The sequence below is a fragment of the Oryzias latipes genome, chromosome 3 (genome assembly GCF_002234675.1).
Source record: "Oryzias latipes chromosome 3, ASM223467v1".
Taxonomy (NCBI): domain Eukaryota; kingdom Metazoa; phylum Chordata; class Actinopteri; order Beloniformes; family Adrianichthyidae; genus Oryzias; species Oryzias latipes.
Genome location: NC_019861.2, coordinates 24,113,652 through 24,132,162, shown reverse-complemented (window position 1 = coordinate 24,132,162; position 18,511 = coordinate 24,113,652). Strand labels below are relative to the sequence as shown.

Below are 18,511 nucleotides of genomic sequence, written 5' to 3'. Positions count from 1 at the left end.
ATTGCATGTTCGCTCGGCTCATCGTCAGCGAAAATCGCCTGGGTGTGAACACAAAAAACGTGGCGAAAAACGCTGGCGAATAATGCCTGGTGAATATTCGTCCCGGTGTGTACGGGCCTTTAGAGTGTAACCCTGCAGTGGAACGAGTCGTCCGGCGAGGCCCAACAGGCCCAGACACTATGGGTGCCATCTGTGTGTCATCTGCTCCCCCTTCAACCCCACATGCTGAGGGAAGCACTGTGGGAACTGGCACACAAGTTGCGGAAGTGTCAAGAGAAGTAGCTGAAGCCTCAGCCCCACCCCTACAAGAACCAGGCCCCTGAACCTCAAGACTGGACCCAGTGATAGGCACAAGGACACCAATAGCTGAGTCATCAGCCTCCCCATTGGCATCTAACTCACCATCCACCTCTGCCACCGGGGGCAATATCACAAAACCACTCTGTACAGTGGGACCACACAGCCGTAGCTCATTACGGTGTACGTTGCGGATTGGCCCAGAGGAGTCAACAGGCGCCACCGAGTACACAGGCGAATCCCCACCCAGACGCTCCAACACTTTATGGGGAACAGGAAGCCACACATCCTGAATTTTATGCCTTCCGGGAAACCGCCTGTTTTTTACGTACACCAGTTGGCCCGGCAGCAGGGATGCATCACCCCCTACATGTCCTGCATAACCACGACGAACTTCGGCCGCTTGGTCCAGATTCTGGCCCGCCTGCTGATAAGCCCAACGCCTGATGTTCCACCACCCAAGCATGCTCGTCACCCTCAAAGTTTTCCCTATCCTGACCCAGCCAAATATCGAAAGGCCTAATGGGGGCCCTCCCAAACATCAGGAAATATGGTGAGTAACCTGTGCTATGGTGTTCGGTGGTGTTATACACATACAGCAGCTCAGGAAGGTATTCAACCCATCGTCTCTTCTGATGTGGATGCAGTGTTCTCATCAGGTCATGTAGGGTCCTGTTAAAGCGCTCACACTGCCCGTTTCCCTGAGCATGATAGGGGGTCGTTCGAATTTTCCTGATCCCGTATACTTTACATAAACCCTGCACCACATCTGCTTCTACACACCTACCCTGGTCAGAGTGTATCCTAGAGGGGACATCATAGGGCTGGATCCAGTGCTTTACCAGGGCCTTAAAAACAGTTACTGCACGCTGATCATGGGTTGGTACTGGGACAGTAAACTTGGAGAAGACATCAGTCATGATAAGGACATTCTCACACCGGTCTGATGAGGGCTCCAACACTGTGAAGTCCATAGCCACAACCTCCAATGGCCGGTAAGTCAGCAAATGTCCTTGAGGTGCAACTACCTGCGGGTGAGGGTTCTTAGAAACGCTCGCTTTCTCGCTCTGCTGAAAATGACGGAAACTTAACACAGAGTTGATCTCATCCAGCCACTCGTAAAAGTCACACACGAACCCCCGGAAAAAAACTGCATTTCTTCTCCTTAGGGAGGTAAATGACACAGTCCTTCGGCCCAGTTGATGACGAACCACCGGCTGCTCCGTCCAATTGGGACGCCGCCGCCGAACCAGACCCAGCGGGTGAAGCTTCCTGCTCCCGCAGCCTCTCAGCCAACATGTCATTCATGTTCCGCAAGGCGTCCATGGTCGCTTTGTCCACAGCTATCCGGTCCTTCAAGGCCTGCAGCTCCGCTCGCAGCTCCTCCATGACGACAGCGGCAAAGGGAATCCCCGGAATCCCGTCATGACGTCAGCAACCGAACACCAGCCACTGCTTTGGTTTACGTGTCAGACTCCGGCCGCCTCAGCTCCGTAACGCAACGATCCTGCTCACAGTGCCAAATGTAGCCGGTTCCTCCGCAGGTGCGTGCCACGACGGCAGAAACAAGAGCGAAGACAATAGAAAGGTTCAAGCCCTTTTATTTTTATATTGCCATACCAAAGCAGCGGCACATAAACAGCAACCCCACGACACGACACACCGCAAAACCGGAAACGGCCAAGTGTTACATCCCACACACACACCTGTTCTCCTTATATACTGTATCACGCCCCCGAACCAAATCCTCATTGGTCACAAAATCTAATCACAACTATGCAGATGATACTCAGATCTATGTGTCACTGACAACAGGTGAATGTTGGCCGGTGGATTCACTCAGCCACTGCCTCCAACAGATCAGTGCCTAGATGCAGAACAACTTTCTCCAGCTAAACTCAAACACGACCGAAGTTATTATTTTTGGCCCACAGAAACAAAGAGAAAGTGTCAGCAGCTACCTTCATTCTCTGTCTCTTAAACCCTCAAATCAAGTCAGAAATATAGGGGAAATCATGGACTCTAACCTGAACTTTAACAGCCATATCAAGTCAGTAACATCAGCAGCATTTTACTTGAAAAACATTGCCAATATCAAAAACATAATGTCAAAGCCAGACCTGGAGATACTTATTCATCCATTTGTCTCCAGTAGGTTAGACTACTGTAACGGCCTGCTTACCGGCCTCTCCAAACGAGCTGTAAAACAGCTTCAGTAGTCCAGGCTTCAACCGTCTCTCCTAAATGCAATGTATTCAATCACAGAAATTCAGTAGTGACAACAAGCTTCTGCTCACCTTTCTAGTCGGGCCCGTGGAGAGACGGCATCACAACAGGAATCGCTAATACAGGATGTCTGTTCAAAACCAATCAAAACCGTTTCACCAATCTCGTTACAGTCTGCCTACCAGGTCCTCGACGTTCTTCCCTCGCGCCTCTTCCAAGCCCCACATTGGGTGCCAAAATTGAAGCGTGGAGATTCTGTTGGAATGAAAGCGCACAGACGGGGGTATCCAATTCAAGCCAAATATTTAATACCCTAACAATATTTCTAATACAGATATCCGGGCTCAATCAATTTCCCTGAATGCCTTTTACTAAAACAGGACTCACAGCAGAAACAAAGTAAAGAGCCCTGATTCTGTCCCTGCCCGGCAATTTTATACAATGCAATGCATTAATGAATATGTAAATCCAGAGGGGGGTGTGGACTCCGCCTGGTCAGTGGCCTCCTGGCTTCAAGGCATGTTAGCTGTCCCGCAGCCATCTGTATAGATAAGAGAAGAACACAGACTTCAAAGGACCCCCCCACCACCATGGGTGCCTGACACCCTGCTCCACATCCTGACATTTGCTCCTAGAAGTTTTAAGTGGGGGGTTTTATGGTGCATTATCTAACAGTAATTCTAAAACAGTTCTGTGAGTTTTTATGTTCTTCATTCCCCCTTTTGGCCTCGAAAGAGGCCATAACAAAACCTCCTTACGACTGGGTCAGGAAATACATTTTAACCCCACAATAAACCCTTGAAGATTGAATGCAATGTCTATAAAAATGTATGAAAAGTAAAAATAGTAAAAAATATAAAATGTAATTATGAGAAAACCTTCATAAGCCAGGACTGGACCATTCCATGTACGGGACACACTGCTTCATGGCACAGAACATCCCGGAGCATCAAACCATCGTTCCTAAATAATCTACACTCCACAGCTCAAGTAATAACAATACATTGTTATTACAATACAATACATTGACCTAACAGCTGGATGGTCCCCTCCAGGTCGTCAGCCTCCTGGGCGGGAGCTGGTGAGGGAGGCAGGGCAATGTATTGACCTTTGGGGTCGGCTCTGACCTGACTAGGTGTTGACAGATACAGGGAGCACAACATCCACAAACAAAATAAATGCACAGATAATATTGGCAATCAAGGCAGAGGAGACCAGCTTCTTCTATCGTCCAAACACATTCATCCAGTCGTCCCAGAAGGAGGTGTCTACTTCCGAATGTTTTTTCATCTTTTTATTCAAGCTCCTAAGGCCATCTAAGGCTTGGTTACTAGAACTTGTGAGATAAGTTTTTTTTATCCTGTAGAGGGCGCTGTAGGTTGGGAAGGACAGAAGAACATGCGCGGAGGGATACGTCAGATGTGAGATCTATGAGCTGGACCTCAGACTGTTGAGAGAACGTGAGCGAGTTGTTCCCGTTCTTTTATGTTTTTTTTCTTGAAAGAAAGACAATTATCTTCAAGATATTGCCTCCCATATAACACGTTTTGTTTTGTTTCACATTTACAAAGGACTTGGTGAGTCAAATGATTATTATATAATCGGTTATTTTCTTCATTATAAAATTGTGACTTATTTTGATACAGTTTTTATTTGTAAGATGATTGTAGTCAAAATTACATTATTTTGAGTTTTCTTTTTATCTTGAAAAACTGAACTGAGCTAATGAGCCACGACGTGCTGTTAGCAAGCTAACCCTCGTGTGAACTAGCCGCATTTCACAATGTGAAGTATGTGTCAGCGTGACCTACATTTAAATGCTGTGACTGAATTTTATGTTTATATTTATTTATATACATTTTATTTTGTATTGCACTTATGACAGGTCAGGTTTTTTTCCTTTGTGTGAATTCTCCACCGTCACGAGTGCCCAGTTCCCACATACCGCAGCAAATGACGGAAGTATGGTGATGGCAAGCCACCCAACTGGAGTCTGAACACTCAGAAGCAATCGTAAAAGAGCCCTGGAACTCTGATTGCCTCAAAGGAGAAATTGAACACTGCGTTCAATCGTGGTAGGAGAGTGACGACCTTAATTCCACAGGTGCCCAGTCACCGTGTGAGGTTCAGGGGCCAGGGCGGGTTAGTTTGTTTCGCCTTCTAGATTGGTTGTGGGGTTTCCGGGTTCTTTGGGCCTTTATTTTGGTTACTTCCGGTTTCTCCTGTTTGTGTTGCCTCCACCTTTACTTCTGTTATGAATTGCACCTGTTCACACACCTGTTACTCATCATTGCTGTGTATTTAAGTTCCTTCTACCCAGTTGTCACGGGATCGTTTTGTATTCATTGTACTTCGAGTCTCTGCTTCGAGATTAAAGAAAGAAAGAAAAACTTTGATTGAACTTACCTCTGTGTTCCTGCTATTGCATCCACGCGTCGAGCCTGACACACCGGGATCTGAAAGAACTGCCCAAGCAGGACGGAACAGACTTGTATTTCTTTTTTTAAATATTGTTTTGATTTAGAGAATTTTATATATTTTTATTGCATTATTTATTGTGAACCAACCTGGTATATTGGGTTTAAAATTGAACTAAAGAGTATTTTTCTGAAAACCTTGCAAGGTAAAATTTGACCAACCCCGGGGTTAACCAATTTTCTTTCTACACAAATTTTATTTGGGTTATCAGGTTTAATTGTTTATGTTCTGGAACTATTTGAAAGTGTTTTTGTTAATTCCCATCCATTTATAAATAAGTTAAAAAATCATAATTGTGGTCTGTGGTTATTTATTTCATTTAGTCTTTTCAACTGCTCCTCTGAACCTAGAACTATTCTAGTCCAACTCAGCATTTGAGGTGCTACATCTGTCTTTGGCAGTATTGTTGAGGATAAATGTACAACATATATCCACAAAAATCCCGCACACCCCGCAAATTTGATCTTTACCACACCACCACCAGATGTCTGCTCAAATGGTGAGGGAGAAAACGGGTCCAATGTCAGTCAAACTTTCACACCAGTCCAGTGGTACCTTCCCCAGTGGCGTTTCCGAACCTGTCAAACTGAAACACGTAAAGTTGTTGGCAGCAACCTTTTTATCAGATATTGGTTTGTGTTTAGATTGAGGTACCCAAGGGAAAACCTCCTCCAGGATGGAGCAATTTCCCTCCTTGTTTCGGGTCATTAACTTCATTATGCATTCCTCACCTACTGCACCTACTGGGGCAGGTACCACTCTCAGCAAAGGTCTCATTCCCATACAAACCACAGAGTCAGTCTTAGTTGTTTCTGCTGCCTGTCTGTTCTGCCAAGAAGAGCTGTGTCGATTATTGCTTGTGTGTCAATTATTGCTTGTGTCTCCCTCTTGGTCTGGGAGAAACCCAGACCAACAATGGACTTCATCCTAAATGAAAGTGCAACACCACAAAAAAAACTTATAGCATTAATCATAAGCAAAAAATAAATGTAATAAAAAACAAAAATATAAAAATGTTTGTTGTTTGTCCTCAAAGTTGATCTTTGCAGGCCTGAGCGTACAGCATAGCTGCTTTGGATACTTCCCTCATAGCTAAAGCAGGGCAACCATTAGGACCTCTCCAGATCCCGACAGATCTCTGGGTGGCGCCATCTGTTGTCCAGAATTTCTTCTCCTCTGGTGACGCTGCCTGCTGATGTTGCAATGAGGTCGTGATGTCAACCTGAGGAAAGAAGCCATCCAGAGAAACTACACATACAAAAATACAAACGAAAACAGGAACGTGCCCATCCGCCTGTTTGGCTGCTCAGTTAGCCGCGTTATTACCTTTTGCAATGGGAGTGTTGGCTTTACTATGACTCGTGGTCTTTACAATCGCCACTGAAGAGGGGAACTTTATACTCTGTGACAGTCGTTCCATCATTTCCCTATGTGCGATCGGATTCCCTCTTGCTGTGACACAGCCAGTTTGTTTACAACAGGCAAAATCTAAAACAGCTGCTACAGTGTATGCAGAATCAGAGTAAATAGTTACCTGTTCACCTGAAAAGCATTCGAGAGCCAGGCAGAGTGCAAGGACCCCCTCCATCTGCGTTTTCCATCTTGTTTCAGCAGCTGTGTGGTCACTGTTGAGTAAGACTCATAACCAACCTGTTTCACAGGCGAAAAGAAGATCATCTTCATACTTCACCACGCAGCCAGAGGGCAACTACATGTCAATCAACATTTCTTTCAGGGTCTGGACTGCATTTAAAGCCTTGTGGGCAACGGATGTACTGTAGGGGAAAACCGTGATACCAAAATACGAAATACTTCCAACAATTTGATTGTAATGGAAGAGAAAAGAAAACGTTTGCCAAATCAGCTACTGTAAATCATTCCAAATTTGGGCTTAACGACGTGAGAATGCGATGTGGAACTGGAACTGGTAACACAGGAGTGCGAGTTACATCATTAATGGTGCATAGGTCATACGGTAATGGATCAAATTTGCCCTTAACACGGGTTCCAAAGGAGTACAACATTTTGAGTCAGATATTTCTGTTTCTGGCGAACCAGAAATGATACATCAATGTCAAGCTCGATAGGGGGCGCTTTAGAGCAAAATCCCACATTAAAAGGGCCACTATACCTGAGCGACTCGGGCATCTGAGCAATGATATCCTCAGTTCCCTCGTGGTCAGTGAGTTTGCGGCCATAATCTCTAGTAAGAGTTTTATGCAAATTCGAAAACTCTTTGCTGATGGAGAAAAGCGAACATTAGGGACCCCACTCTGCTGCCAGTCGGAAACACCCCTTAGTTGTTTGACCATTGGTCCTAATTCTCTGGCTTCATGTTCTGGAGCCAGGGCAAGTGAAATATGTGGAACTGCATTATTGCTCATGCTGTACCATTGTAGTTGCTCGCTGGTCAAGGCACAGGACGCTGCGACTCCAACGTCGCCTATGTAGAGGTGAGTAGATGCAATGGGCCATTCATCACCATCTACATGAGTAAACTCTTCGGCATAAGTGTCGTCATGTGCCCTATCATAATGTAGCCAGTTCCTCCGCAGGTGCGTGCCACGACGGCAGAAACAAGAGCGAAGACATTAGAAAGGTTCAAGCCCTATTATTTTTATCTTATCAAACCAAAGCAGCGGCACTGCAACCAAAAGATGATGATATACAATAATGTGATATACACACAGAAAGAAACAGGCGAAACGTTAAACACACTAAATATATGAATGTGAAAACAAACACATACCAGAAACAGCAACTCCACGACACGACACACCGCAAAACCGGAAACGGCCAAGTGTTACAAGAAAATAACGTGCAATGCAGGGCGTCCTTCGGAGGGTGGTAAGGAGCCAATGACATGATCCCGGGTTTCCACACCTGATAGGCAGACCACACCCCCGGGTCAGATGGCTGGAGTTCTGTGAAGTCGTTGGTGAGAGCAGCCATTGTCCATGTGTTCTGATGCCAGCGTTACAATCCATTTTTCGTCCATCTGGGAACCGCACCTGTAGTCCATCTGGGCCACAGAGAATAGTTGCTTTTGTGGCAGTCAGGAGGTGTCTTCCCAGTAGGTTCACTGGTGTAACTGGCGAATGAATGAAACGGTGTCGTAGTTTTTGGCCTACAACCTCACTGTCCAATGCCTTGGTGAATGGCAGAGACCCACCATTGGCCCACCAATGTCACAGTTTGTGCAGCTAGACAGGAACGGTCCAGATTAATGTTGAGAGAGGAGTGTGTGGCCCATGCACTGTCAATGGAAGCACTGGCTCCGCCCCTCCATTGCTTCCAGGGCTCCCCAGGCCTCCCTATTCATAGCAGTCCTCCATGGGGTTGCCAGGGTCAAGGAGGACCAGTCAATCCACCGCGACCTCGGGGGGGGGGGTGTTCCCCCTCTTGGGGCCAGAGCTCTCCTCGGATGATAAGGACTATGTGGGCAATCTCTCTCCAAGTGATCAGCTGCTCCACAGATGTAACATAGTCCTGGGTCATCACTCCATCTAGACGCATAGCCACGCCCACCAGTATTGTATCCACCCCTTCCATGCGATGGTCCACCACCACCCCTCGAAGGCCCTGGCCCCTGCCACATGACGGTCTCAGATGATGGTGCTTTCTTTTTCGGTTCCTTTTTTCATTAGCGTCACTTGCCTTGGCCAGCTGCAACTTAGGATGGTGTATTTGTGAGTTCTGCATGGTGTCCTTTTCCCTTTCCTATGTGTATTGTTTTAGTAATAGCAATAAATGTCGCCTAAAACGTGCAGTCCCGTCAGCCAGCAGATGGGGATCCCTTTTTAGTTCATCTTGTAATTTTTCTGGCAACTAATTTATTATGGAGGTTCAGAAAAGTACCTCTGATTCGGGCGAATGCAATGGATGTTTTCCCGTTTGGTCAATCCACCGTTGGACACAATCACCATAATATTTAGCTGGGTCCAGACCTGGGGTACAGGGGACCGAGGTGGGAGCTGTGTCTAGAGTTTTTGGAAATTCTTCGCGAATTGCGGCAAAAAGTTGATGACTCACCAGTCCTAAGGGAGTACATGAAGGTATGCCAGATGTGTTAGCTTTAGGCCTCCTCGGTATTACAACAGACCCCTAACCCCGCTCATATCCACCAAAGCTAAGTCGTGTCCCGCTGTTAGAGAAGTAAACATATTGATCCAAGCATGGCCACCCTGATGTAAAGGTGGCAGCTGATCACACCGCCCTGCCATGTCTCTGACTGAGAAGGGCACATATTGACCGAGTACTCTGCCTCCTGCATCCGTCAGGGGCATCTTAGTCATGCTTCGCAACTTCATCTGGTGTGTTTTACCGGATTTCTTAGCTGCTGCTTGAATAGCTTTGGTGTTCTGAGCAGCTGCCAGTGTGATGAGATGTTCAGATCCTTCTGACACTTTAATTCTTGAATTTTACTTAATGTTTTCCTTCCTTTTTTTCGCCAGTATTCCACAATTTCCGGCCACGTCCCGTCATCTTTCACTCACCTTTTAATCAGTGCTTCCTTACCTTCCATCCAAAACTGTTCCATCCTTTTTTCTCTGGTTTTCCTCCACGCCTGCCAATTTGAGGTCCTCAAATTTCCGCTGCAAATTAAGAAACTGTGAACCCCATCCTCCATTCTCCTCACATTCTCTTTCAACTTCACCCTTCATTTTTACAGTTTTTTTTTTTTTTAACGGACCTGTTCTTTTTTTATTTCAAAAGTCTGATATATCATTTTACTTGTAATCTTTTAAACTATGCTTTTCCCCCGTCTCTATTTCATTCGTCGAGGACCCAAAGACACATTTACTCCCCCTTTTTAAACTCCTGCTTCCCTTTTTCTCAACTTCTCACCATCTGTTTCAGAGGGACCCTAACTCCCCTAGGTTTACAGAAACCTAACAGTGATTAAACCGCGTCGGCCAAACGTCAGTCTACGACGGGTCTACCATCGGGACTTGAACCCAATGTCCAGGAGGACTCGAACCTCCAGTTTTATTCGATATTATTCAATATTATTATTATTTTTTTTTTTCAAATTTATTTTTTATTGAAAAAGCACAGGATAAATTGTACATTGTTTTGACGTGTTACAATGTTCATGCTTTCTCAGTTTTTTAATTGAAAAACAAAAAAAACAAGATAATAATAAATAAAAAAGGAACATGTGAGGAAGCAGGGACTTTCAAAACATAAATGATATGACATGATTTCAGATGAAATCTGATCTTACAGGCTTAACATATTCTGTCCATATAGACCAAGTAGCGTAAAAAACATCCAGCTGTATTTGTAAAGAGTGTGAGATTCTTTCCATTGTCTAAATTCTTTGTACCACATCAATCCAGTCCTCTGTCGTTGGTTGTTCAGGTTTAAGCCATTTTCTGGTTATTGCTTTCTTACTGGCTGCCAGCAGAATGTAGAGCAGTTTCTTATTTTTGTTGTCTAGGCCATCAATTTTACTCAAAAACAGACTTTCAAAAGACAAGGGGAAAACAATAGAAAACACATTTTGCAGATGTTCGTGTATGTCAGACCAATACTTCTTGATAATCACACAGTCCCAAAATATATGGAAGTGATTGGCTCCATTGTTACCACACCTCCAACATTTACTATTTCCTAGATATTTTTTTTGAGAGGGTGTAGTAAAAAACCTCATTATGCTTTTCCAACAGAATTCACGCCAAATGTTTGATCCTGTTGTGATCCATTGTTTCCGACATATTTGTTCCCAATCCTCCTCTGTGATAGTGAGCTGTCCTTCTCGTTCCCATCTTTCCTTTACATAGTATGTGTTCTCCCCCTTGTGCGACAAGATACTATTGTATAACTTAGAAATTATTTTCGTAGGGCATATTGCTTTTATTAACGTTTTAAAAGTTTTAAGAAACCTTGGGTCATCTGTGGATATTTTAATTTTTTGATTGAAATAGTGCCGGACCTGTAGATATCTGAAGAAATCGTCAGAAATTAACCCGTGTTTTTTTTTTAGGGTATCAAATGTTTGAAATGCTCCCTTATGAACAAATGAGTTGAAATCAGTTAGCCCTTTGGCAATCCATAACTTAAATCTACCATCATATTTGTTGGGGGTGAACTCTGAGTCGTACGCACACCATCTGAGAATTTTTGAGTCTTCCATCAAGTTGCATTTTTTAACTGTGTCATTCCAGGTTTTAATCATCATATTCAGTAAGGGGTCATCTTGTAAAGGAAGTTCCCCCTGTAACTTGATATCTGCTAATAAAGCTTTTAATGGCATTTTTTCAAAAGTTTTCAGCTCTAGATCTTTCCACCCTGCAGTGTAAACTGGAGAACACATGCAGATAAGAGGCCTCAGCTGGGCAGCACAGAAATAGTCTTGTAGACAAGGAAGATTTCTGCCACCCTGATCTGTTTTTAATTGTAAGGTTTTATATTTAATTCTGGGTTTTTTCCCTCTCCATATGTATCTTGATAACATCTTATCCCATTCTACAAACTGCTTTTGGGGTATGGGAAATGGTAAACATTGAAATAAATATAACATTCGTGGTAATATATTCATTCTTATTGAGTCAATCCGTGAGTGAAGGTCTAAAAATGGTATTGCATTCCACCTTTGTAGATCTGACTGTAGTTTAGTGTTAAGTGGTCCATAGTTCACTTCAAACATCTTTGTAAAATCTTTGTGCAGAGCAATGCCTAAATATTTAATTGAGTCTGCCTGCCATTCCCATTTGTACTCGTCTTTAATATTTTGAGGAGGGCTGTAGATTAAAGTTAAAACCTGTGTCTTGTTTACATTAATTTTATATCCTGACAGAGTGCCAAAATCTTTAAGGGAGTCCATCATTATTGGTAGAGTTTTTGTAGGTTGAGATATAGTTAATAGTAGATCATCTGCGAATAAGGAAAGCTTTTGTTCCTTTCCTGAAACTTTTACTCCTTTAATGTCTGCTCTTTGCCTGATCCATTGCCCAAGAGGTTCAATGTATAATGCAAATAAAAGGGCAGACATGTTACATCCCTGCCGAGTTCCTCTTTCTAAGGTTATCGTCTCAGTGAGGTCTCCATTGATTTTAATCCTGGCTGTTGGTTTGTTATATAACCCTGAAATTGTCTCAATGATTGATTTGCAAAAGCCAAATTTGCCGAGTACTTTATATAAAAAGGTCCACCTCACCGAGTCAAATGCCTTCTCGGCATCCAGGCTGATCACTAGAGTCTCCTGTTTTTGTTGAACAACTTGATGAATTATGTTTAGTACTTTCCTGATGCTGTCCTGTGTCTGTCTCTGTTTAATGAATCCTGTCTGGTCCTTATGTATCAGCATTGGGAGAATTGTTTCCAATCTCCGTGATATTATAGAAGTGAATAGTTTGTAGTCGATGTTTAAAACACTAACTGGCCGGTAGTTAGCACAATCCAGTCTGTCCTTTCCCTCTTTGGGGATTATTGAGATTATTGCTTCGTTCCAAGACAATGGAGTCATTTTTTTCTCCATCACCCAGTTAAATGTTTTTAATAAGGTTGGAATTAGATGAGTTTCCATCGTTTTATACCATTCTGGACTAAACCCATCTGCTCCTGCCATTTTTCCGCTTTTTAGTTTTCTGATCGCAAATTGAATTTCTTCACTAGTAATTGCTGTAAGCAATTTTTCATTTTGCTCAACTGTTAGAGTTGGCAAATCCAAATTTTTTAAAAATGCATCTATTTGGTCACTATTATTTAGGTTTGTTTCTGAGTAGAGATTTTTATAGTATTCATGAAAACACTGTTGAATTTTCTCCTGGTCCGTTTCAATTTTTTTACTTGAAGGATTTTTTATTTTATAAATTGCTCTCTCTGCTTGTTGTTTTCTCAGTTTATAAGATAGAAGTTTCAAAGATTTGCTGCCTACTTCATAATATTTTTGTTTCATTAAAACAAGTTTTTTCTGTACCGCCAGTGTATTGATGTCGTCAATTTCTTTCTTTAATTTTATAATTTCAGTCTTATTTTTGGTCTTTACACTTTGGAAATGCTCCTGTTGAAGTTTTAACAGTTTTTCTTCTAAGCACTTCAGTTTCTGTTGATTAGCTTTTTTCTGGTAGGATGAGACGCTAATTATTTTCCCTCTCAGAACTGCTTTTAGAGCATCCCAGAGAGTTCCTGGTGATACCTCACCATTATCATTATGTATTAAGTATTCTTTAATTTCATAGCTTAATTTATCTTTGATATTTGGATAATTTAAGATGTTATTGTTTAATCTCCAAACAGTGGCTCTTTTCTGTCCAGCCAAGTAGAGACTCACTGTAACTGGATTATGGTCAGAAATTGCACAAATTCCAATATCACTGTTTTTCACTCTTAGTAGGTCATTTTTGAACATAAATATGTAATCTAGACGGGAGTACGCGTTATGCGGATGTGAGTAGTGAGTATATTCTCTTTTTGTTGGATTATTTTCCCTCCACACATCAACTATGCCCATTTCCTCCATGAGATGTCTCATCTTTTTCCCAATCATTCTATAGTCACCTTTGCCATTTGAGGAATCGAGAGAGTTATTTAATACAATATTGAAGTCTCCGCCGCATATCAAGGTTCCTTGACTTTTTGTTGAAATTATTTCAAAAATATGTCTATAAAAAGACATATTTTTATATTATATTCATATTTTAATATGTCTATAAAAAGACATATAAAAAGACCAGTCGCTACCAGGGGGAACGTACACATTTATTAATGTTATTAGAATACTATTGATTTTTCCTGTTATCATTATATACCTGCCTTCTTTGTCTTTGTATTCTGATACGTGTTGATAATTCACTGCCCCAGCTATCAGGGTGGCCACCCCTCTCCTCCGCCCTGAGCTATGGGAAGAATAGAAAACGTGTTTAAAGCCCATTTTATTCAACTTTAGATGCTCAGCCTCTGGGAGATGTGTTTCTTGTAAAAAGACTATTTCTGCTTTATCTTGTTTTAGTTTGGATAATGTTTTCCACCTCTTAACTGGATTATGTAAGCCATTGATATTAAGTGTAAGCAGTTTTACGTTTCTGTCATACATAATGTTTCACATTTTAGTATTTTGCACATATATTCCCTGCTCCTCATTTTGAACACTGAACTCTGAACAGAAAGAAAACTTAACAGTTGAACATAACTAAAAACAAATGTAGGTAACTTAAACTTCCAAGGTAGGGGTCTTAGAAATAGACCCTGTTGAGCCTCTAAAGGCAGTGTCCTCCTCACTTTGGTAGGGGGGGCCCTTTTGAGCAGGGCTTTAGGTGTGGGAGATTGTCCCACCGACAGAACCACGTATAATGTCAGTTACTTATACACCTGATGACCATTACGTCTCAATATTTTTATTTGAATTAAAGGTAAAAGGTAAAAATAAGAAAATAAAAATAAGATCTCCTCAGACAAGTTCTAGTAGATTCTGATTTATCAGAAACGGAAACCAAAGTTACCATTGGGAAACCTTTCCAGGGTATTTATAAAACTCACTCCACCGCTGGGTCAGCACCGGTTCTCCTGAATGCTCTCAGTTTTTCTTTATAACTCGGACCCGGTGGGCCTGGTGCTGTGCGGCCGGTCCCTCTAGTGACCCTGTTCCAGGTGTTCAGCTGCTTGTATCGCTCCAAAACAGATTCCGGTGGTTTGATGACCTCCACAGGAAATCCTCTTTTGCTCATGTCCTCACTTGCTTCTGTCGCTGTGTTGTAGATCTTGACTCCATCAGCATACTTCACCTTCAGCCTTGCAGGAAATAGGGTTTGAAACTGGATCTGCTTGTCTTTTAGAATCCTCAGGATAGCTGCATATTCTCTTCTTTTCTTGAGAATGAGTGGAGGGTAGTCATTGTCCAAAGATATCTGTTTACCTTTCCAGGTAAAGCCTTTTTGTTGCCATGCTTTGCGGAGTATTTGCTCTTTGGTTTTGAAGCTTAAAAACTTCACCAGAATAGAGCGTGGTGAGGCTCCGTTAGGGGGGGGCGGCCCTAGTGAGCGATGGGCTCGTTCGATGTTTATATTCTCCGCGCCCTCTAGCTTCAAACCTTCACGAAGTAAAGTTTCCACAAAAGCACTCATTGAGGGGGAATCTCGCTCAGATGTTTCTGGCACACCATAAATCCGGATGTTTTCTCTCCTTTCGCGGCTTTCCAGGTCCGTTAGCTTGTCTGTTAGCTTCACGTGTACCTGCATTAGCTCCACCATAACGTCTTCCATTGTTTGGATTCGCTCCTCTGCTTTTTCAATCCTCCCCTCAGCTTCTTCCATTCGGTTATTCACTTTAGCGATGTCTTCTTTAACACTTTCCAATTTTTCGTTGTTTTCTTGGCGAAACGCTCTAAGCTCTTGCAGCAGTATATTGTATTCTGCCATTTCGCTTGTGTTAGCAAACGTTAACTTAGGTGGTAAGCCTCCGGTGACTAGCTTTAGCAGCTAACGTTAGCCCGTTTCAAAGTCAGTTTGCTTCCACCAATTCGCTGCAAAACACTGGTCTTTGGTGTTCTCTCTTTGCCCTCGATGTTATATTCAACTTACATAGTTGATTTCGCCGTTCCCGGGGCTTTTTTTGACTGATTTCTCTGGTTCAGTCGGGAGCTCTCCCACTACACAGCCATCCCGATGATGTACAAACCGGAAGTCTATTCAATATTATTAATCTCATGTATTGGCAGACTCCAGGTTTCAACCGTCTCTCCTAAATGCAATGTATTCAATCACAGAAATTCAGTAGTGACAACAGGCTTCTGCTCACCTTTCTAGTGTTCATGACTCTGACTGCAGAGGGAAGGAAACTGTTCTTGTGTCTTGAGGTTCTGGTCCTGATGGACCTTAGCCTCCTGCCCGAAGGGAGTGGCTCCAGTAGACCATGTCCAGGGTGAGAAGGGTCGGCTGCTATCCGCCTTGCACGTCCCCGGATTCTGGAGACGTATAATTCCTGGTCAGATGGAAGGATGCAGCCAATCATCTTCTCAGCTGAGCGCACAATACGCTATTCAGGAAGAGAGAGCACAAGTTTGAATGCACTGTGTTGTGACGCTTCTGGGCCACCGTATAATATGCATTAAATGTGCATCACACTTACAGCAGCTGTGCTTTAAATATATCTTTGTAAAAGAACAATGGTCTTATTCTCCAATTTTAGAAATGTAATTCTCCAATTTAATCTTCTAAAAATATTTGCAATTTATTGTCGAAAGTCTTATGCACCTTTCTGTACTTATTCTGTACTTTCTGTACTTATTCTGTAATTACCGTACTGTACTATTATCGTCCACACTTTATGGTTAATGATAAAATACCACGAACAGTTTCCTGTTTTTTTCTTTGCTCTTTCAGACTGCCGGGCTGGTTTGTGTTCAAAACAGCAAATCCTGTTTGACTGGTATAGATAAATGATAGTCCCAATGCATCTCTCAATCCAGTCACTGTCAGTTATAAGTGCAGCAGTGAAGGGTCTCAGAATGTGCTTCTTGTTGCGAATTCCCTCCAAGGCCTATTATTTCATAAGCTTTATCGTTCTTCTAATCTTTTTAAGGTAAGTCCTCTGTTGTGCTTGTTGGATTTTTTAATTTACTAATATCATATTTCTGAGATTTAATAGATAATAGAATAGAATAGAATGCCTTTATTGTCACTGTGCACATGTACAATTTGCATCATACGCGTATACAATGAAATGAAAAAAGCAGCTCACTATTTAGTGCTGGCATCCATAGAAAATAATTTCACAGAAATAATAGAATAATAAAATAATTTCACAAAATGAAGGATACAATATACCAAGTACCAAAACATGTTCAAAGGTGCAAAGTGCACAATAGAAAATAGAAAATTTCCACAGATAGGTTGTAGTTAAAACAAAACAAAAAACAGTTATGCCCATGATGGCAGAGATATATTGCACTTACTATATTGCACAATGATGGGAATATATTGCACATAATGAGATGGTGTTGACTTGATGAGATGTGCATAGTGAAAGAGGGAGACATGGGGGTGGAGCTGTCAGCGACAGTTTATGTGGGAGTTCAGGATCGTTATAGCTGTGGGGAAAAAACTGTTTTTAAGGCGTTTTTTCCTTGATCTGATGCACCTGTAGCGCCTTCCTGAGGGCAACAGGTCAAACAGTGCAGAGCCAGGGTGGGAACTGTCTTTCATAATCTTCCCAGCTCTGCTAAAACAGCGGGAAGAGTAGATGTCCGACAGGGAGGGGAGGGGGGAGCCGATGATCCTCTGAGCTGCTTTGACTACCCTCTGCAGTCTCTCCCTGTCCGCCATGGTGCAGCTGCCATGCCACACTGTAATGCAGTACGTCAGAAGGCTTTCAATGGACGTACGGTAGAAGGTTGTCAGCAGGCTGGGCCAGTGGGCCAGTGTGCATGTGGGAGAGAGGTGGGGGCCCAGCCTCACAGCCTGGGGCCGGTCAATGAGGAAGTCCTTTATCCAGGCACATGTGAGGGGGCAGGCCTTTAGTGTCCAGTTTCCTGATCAGTATGTCCGGGATGATTGTATTAAAGGCAGAGCTGTAGTCCACAAAGAGCATCCGAACATAGTTCTGCTGCTCCTCTAGGTGGCTCAGCTCAGCATGCAGGGCTAAGACGATGACATCCTCTGTAGACCGGTTTGTGCGGTATGCAAACTGGTGGGGGTCGAGGTCAGAGGGGAGGTGATCACTGATGTGCCAGAGGACCAGTCTCTCGAAGCACTTCATGATAACAGGCAGAGAAGAAAAAACAAGTTGGACTATGATTTTTATTTAAATACTTTATTTATAGATTTTCCATTTTTATAGAAACGCACATAGATGTAAAAAGCTATTTTAGAACTGTACAGTCGTAGAAGGAAAAAAAACAAGTATACAGTAAACCCTTGTTTTTCGCGGGGATTACGTTCTAAAAAGACCCCGTGATAGGCAAAATCCGTGAAGTAGAAACCTTTATTTGTTTTAACTATTATTATACAATTAAATACTCTATTATACATTGAAAAGAAATAACAAACCAATTTACAGGCTCAAGCATTTGTTTCACAAATAAAAGTACTTTAGAAACCTTTTTTTCAACAAATAACTCTGTACTGTACTGTCAAATAATAATTTTAATCATCAATGTGAACAGAAGGCTTCAAATCGCGGAGATTAGCCCTTCCCACCAGAGTATTGGATTAAACGGGAGAAAATTTAAAATGATTATGAAAAAAATATAAAGTACAGTGGGACAAATAGTGACTCAGGTGTATTTCACTGCTCTACAGACTGAGCCGCTGCATCCTGACTCCACTCTGCAGTGTTTTCTTATTTTGAAGCCCGCAGTGCAGCTGTGTTTGTTCGGGAGAAGAGCATAGTGATAGGCAGTTGTTGTCGCTCTTTTTTCTGCTTTGCAAAAAGATCCTTATACACCGACATGCCACCATCAAGAGAATTTGCACGTAGTAATGAAAATTTGGCAAGCTGATTTACGTACGTGCACATATTAAACTGCAACGTTATTGACGCCCAGATAGAGAAGAAGCGGAGTGACTTT

General features: G+C 42.7%; 1 protein-coding gene across 3 annotated transcripts in view; it reads left to right on the top strand.

Annotated features, from left to right (window-relative positions):
- LOC101155669 (globoside alpha-1,3-N-acetylgalactosaminyltransferase 1) overlaps positions 1–18,511 on the top strand; it is a 46,579-nt gene that overhangs the window by 13,734 nt on the left and 14,334 nt on the right. The window contains exon 1 of one of the 3 annotated variants that reach the window (XM_011492162.3): positions 16,402–16,524. The exons of the other annotated variants lie outside the window; for them this stretch is intronic. Coding sequence (XP_011490464.1) covers positions 16,451–16,524 — 74 coding nt within the window. The 5' untranslated portion in view covers positions 16,402–16,450. Of the gene's footprint in view, positions 1–16,401; positions 16,525–18,511 lie in introns of those variants that run through there. 3 annotated transcript variants of the gene reach the window in all.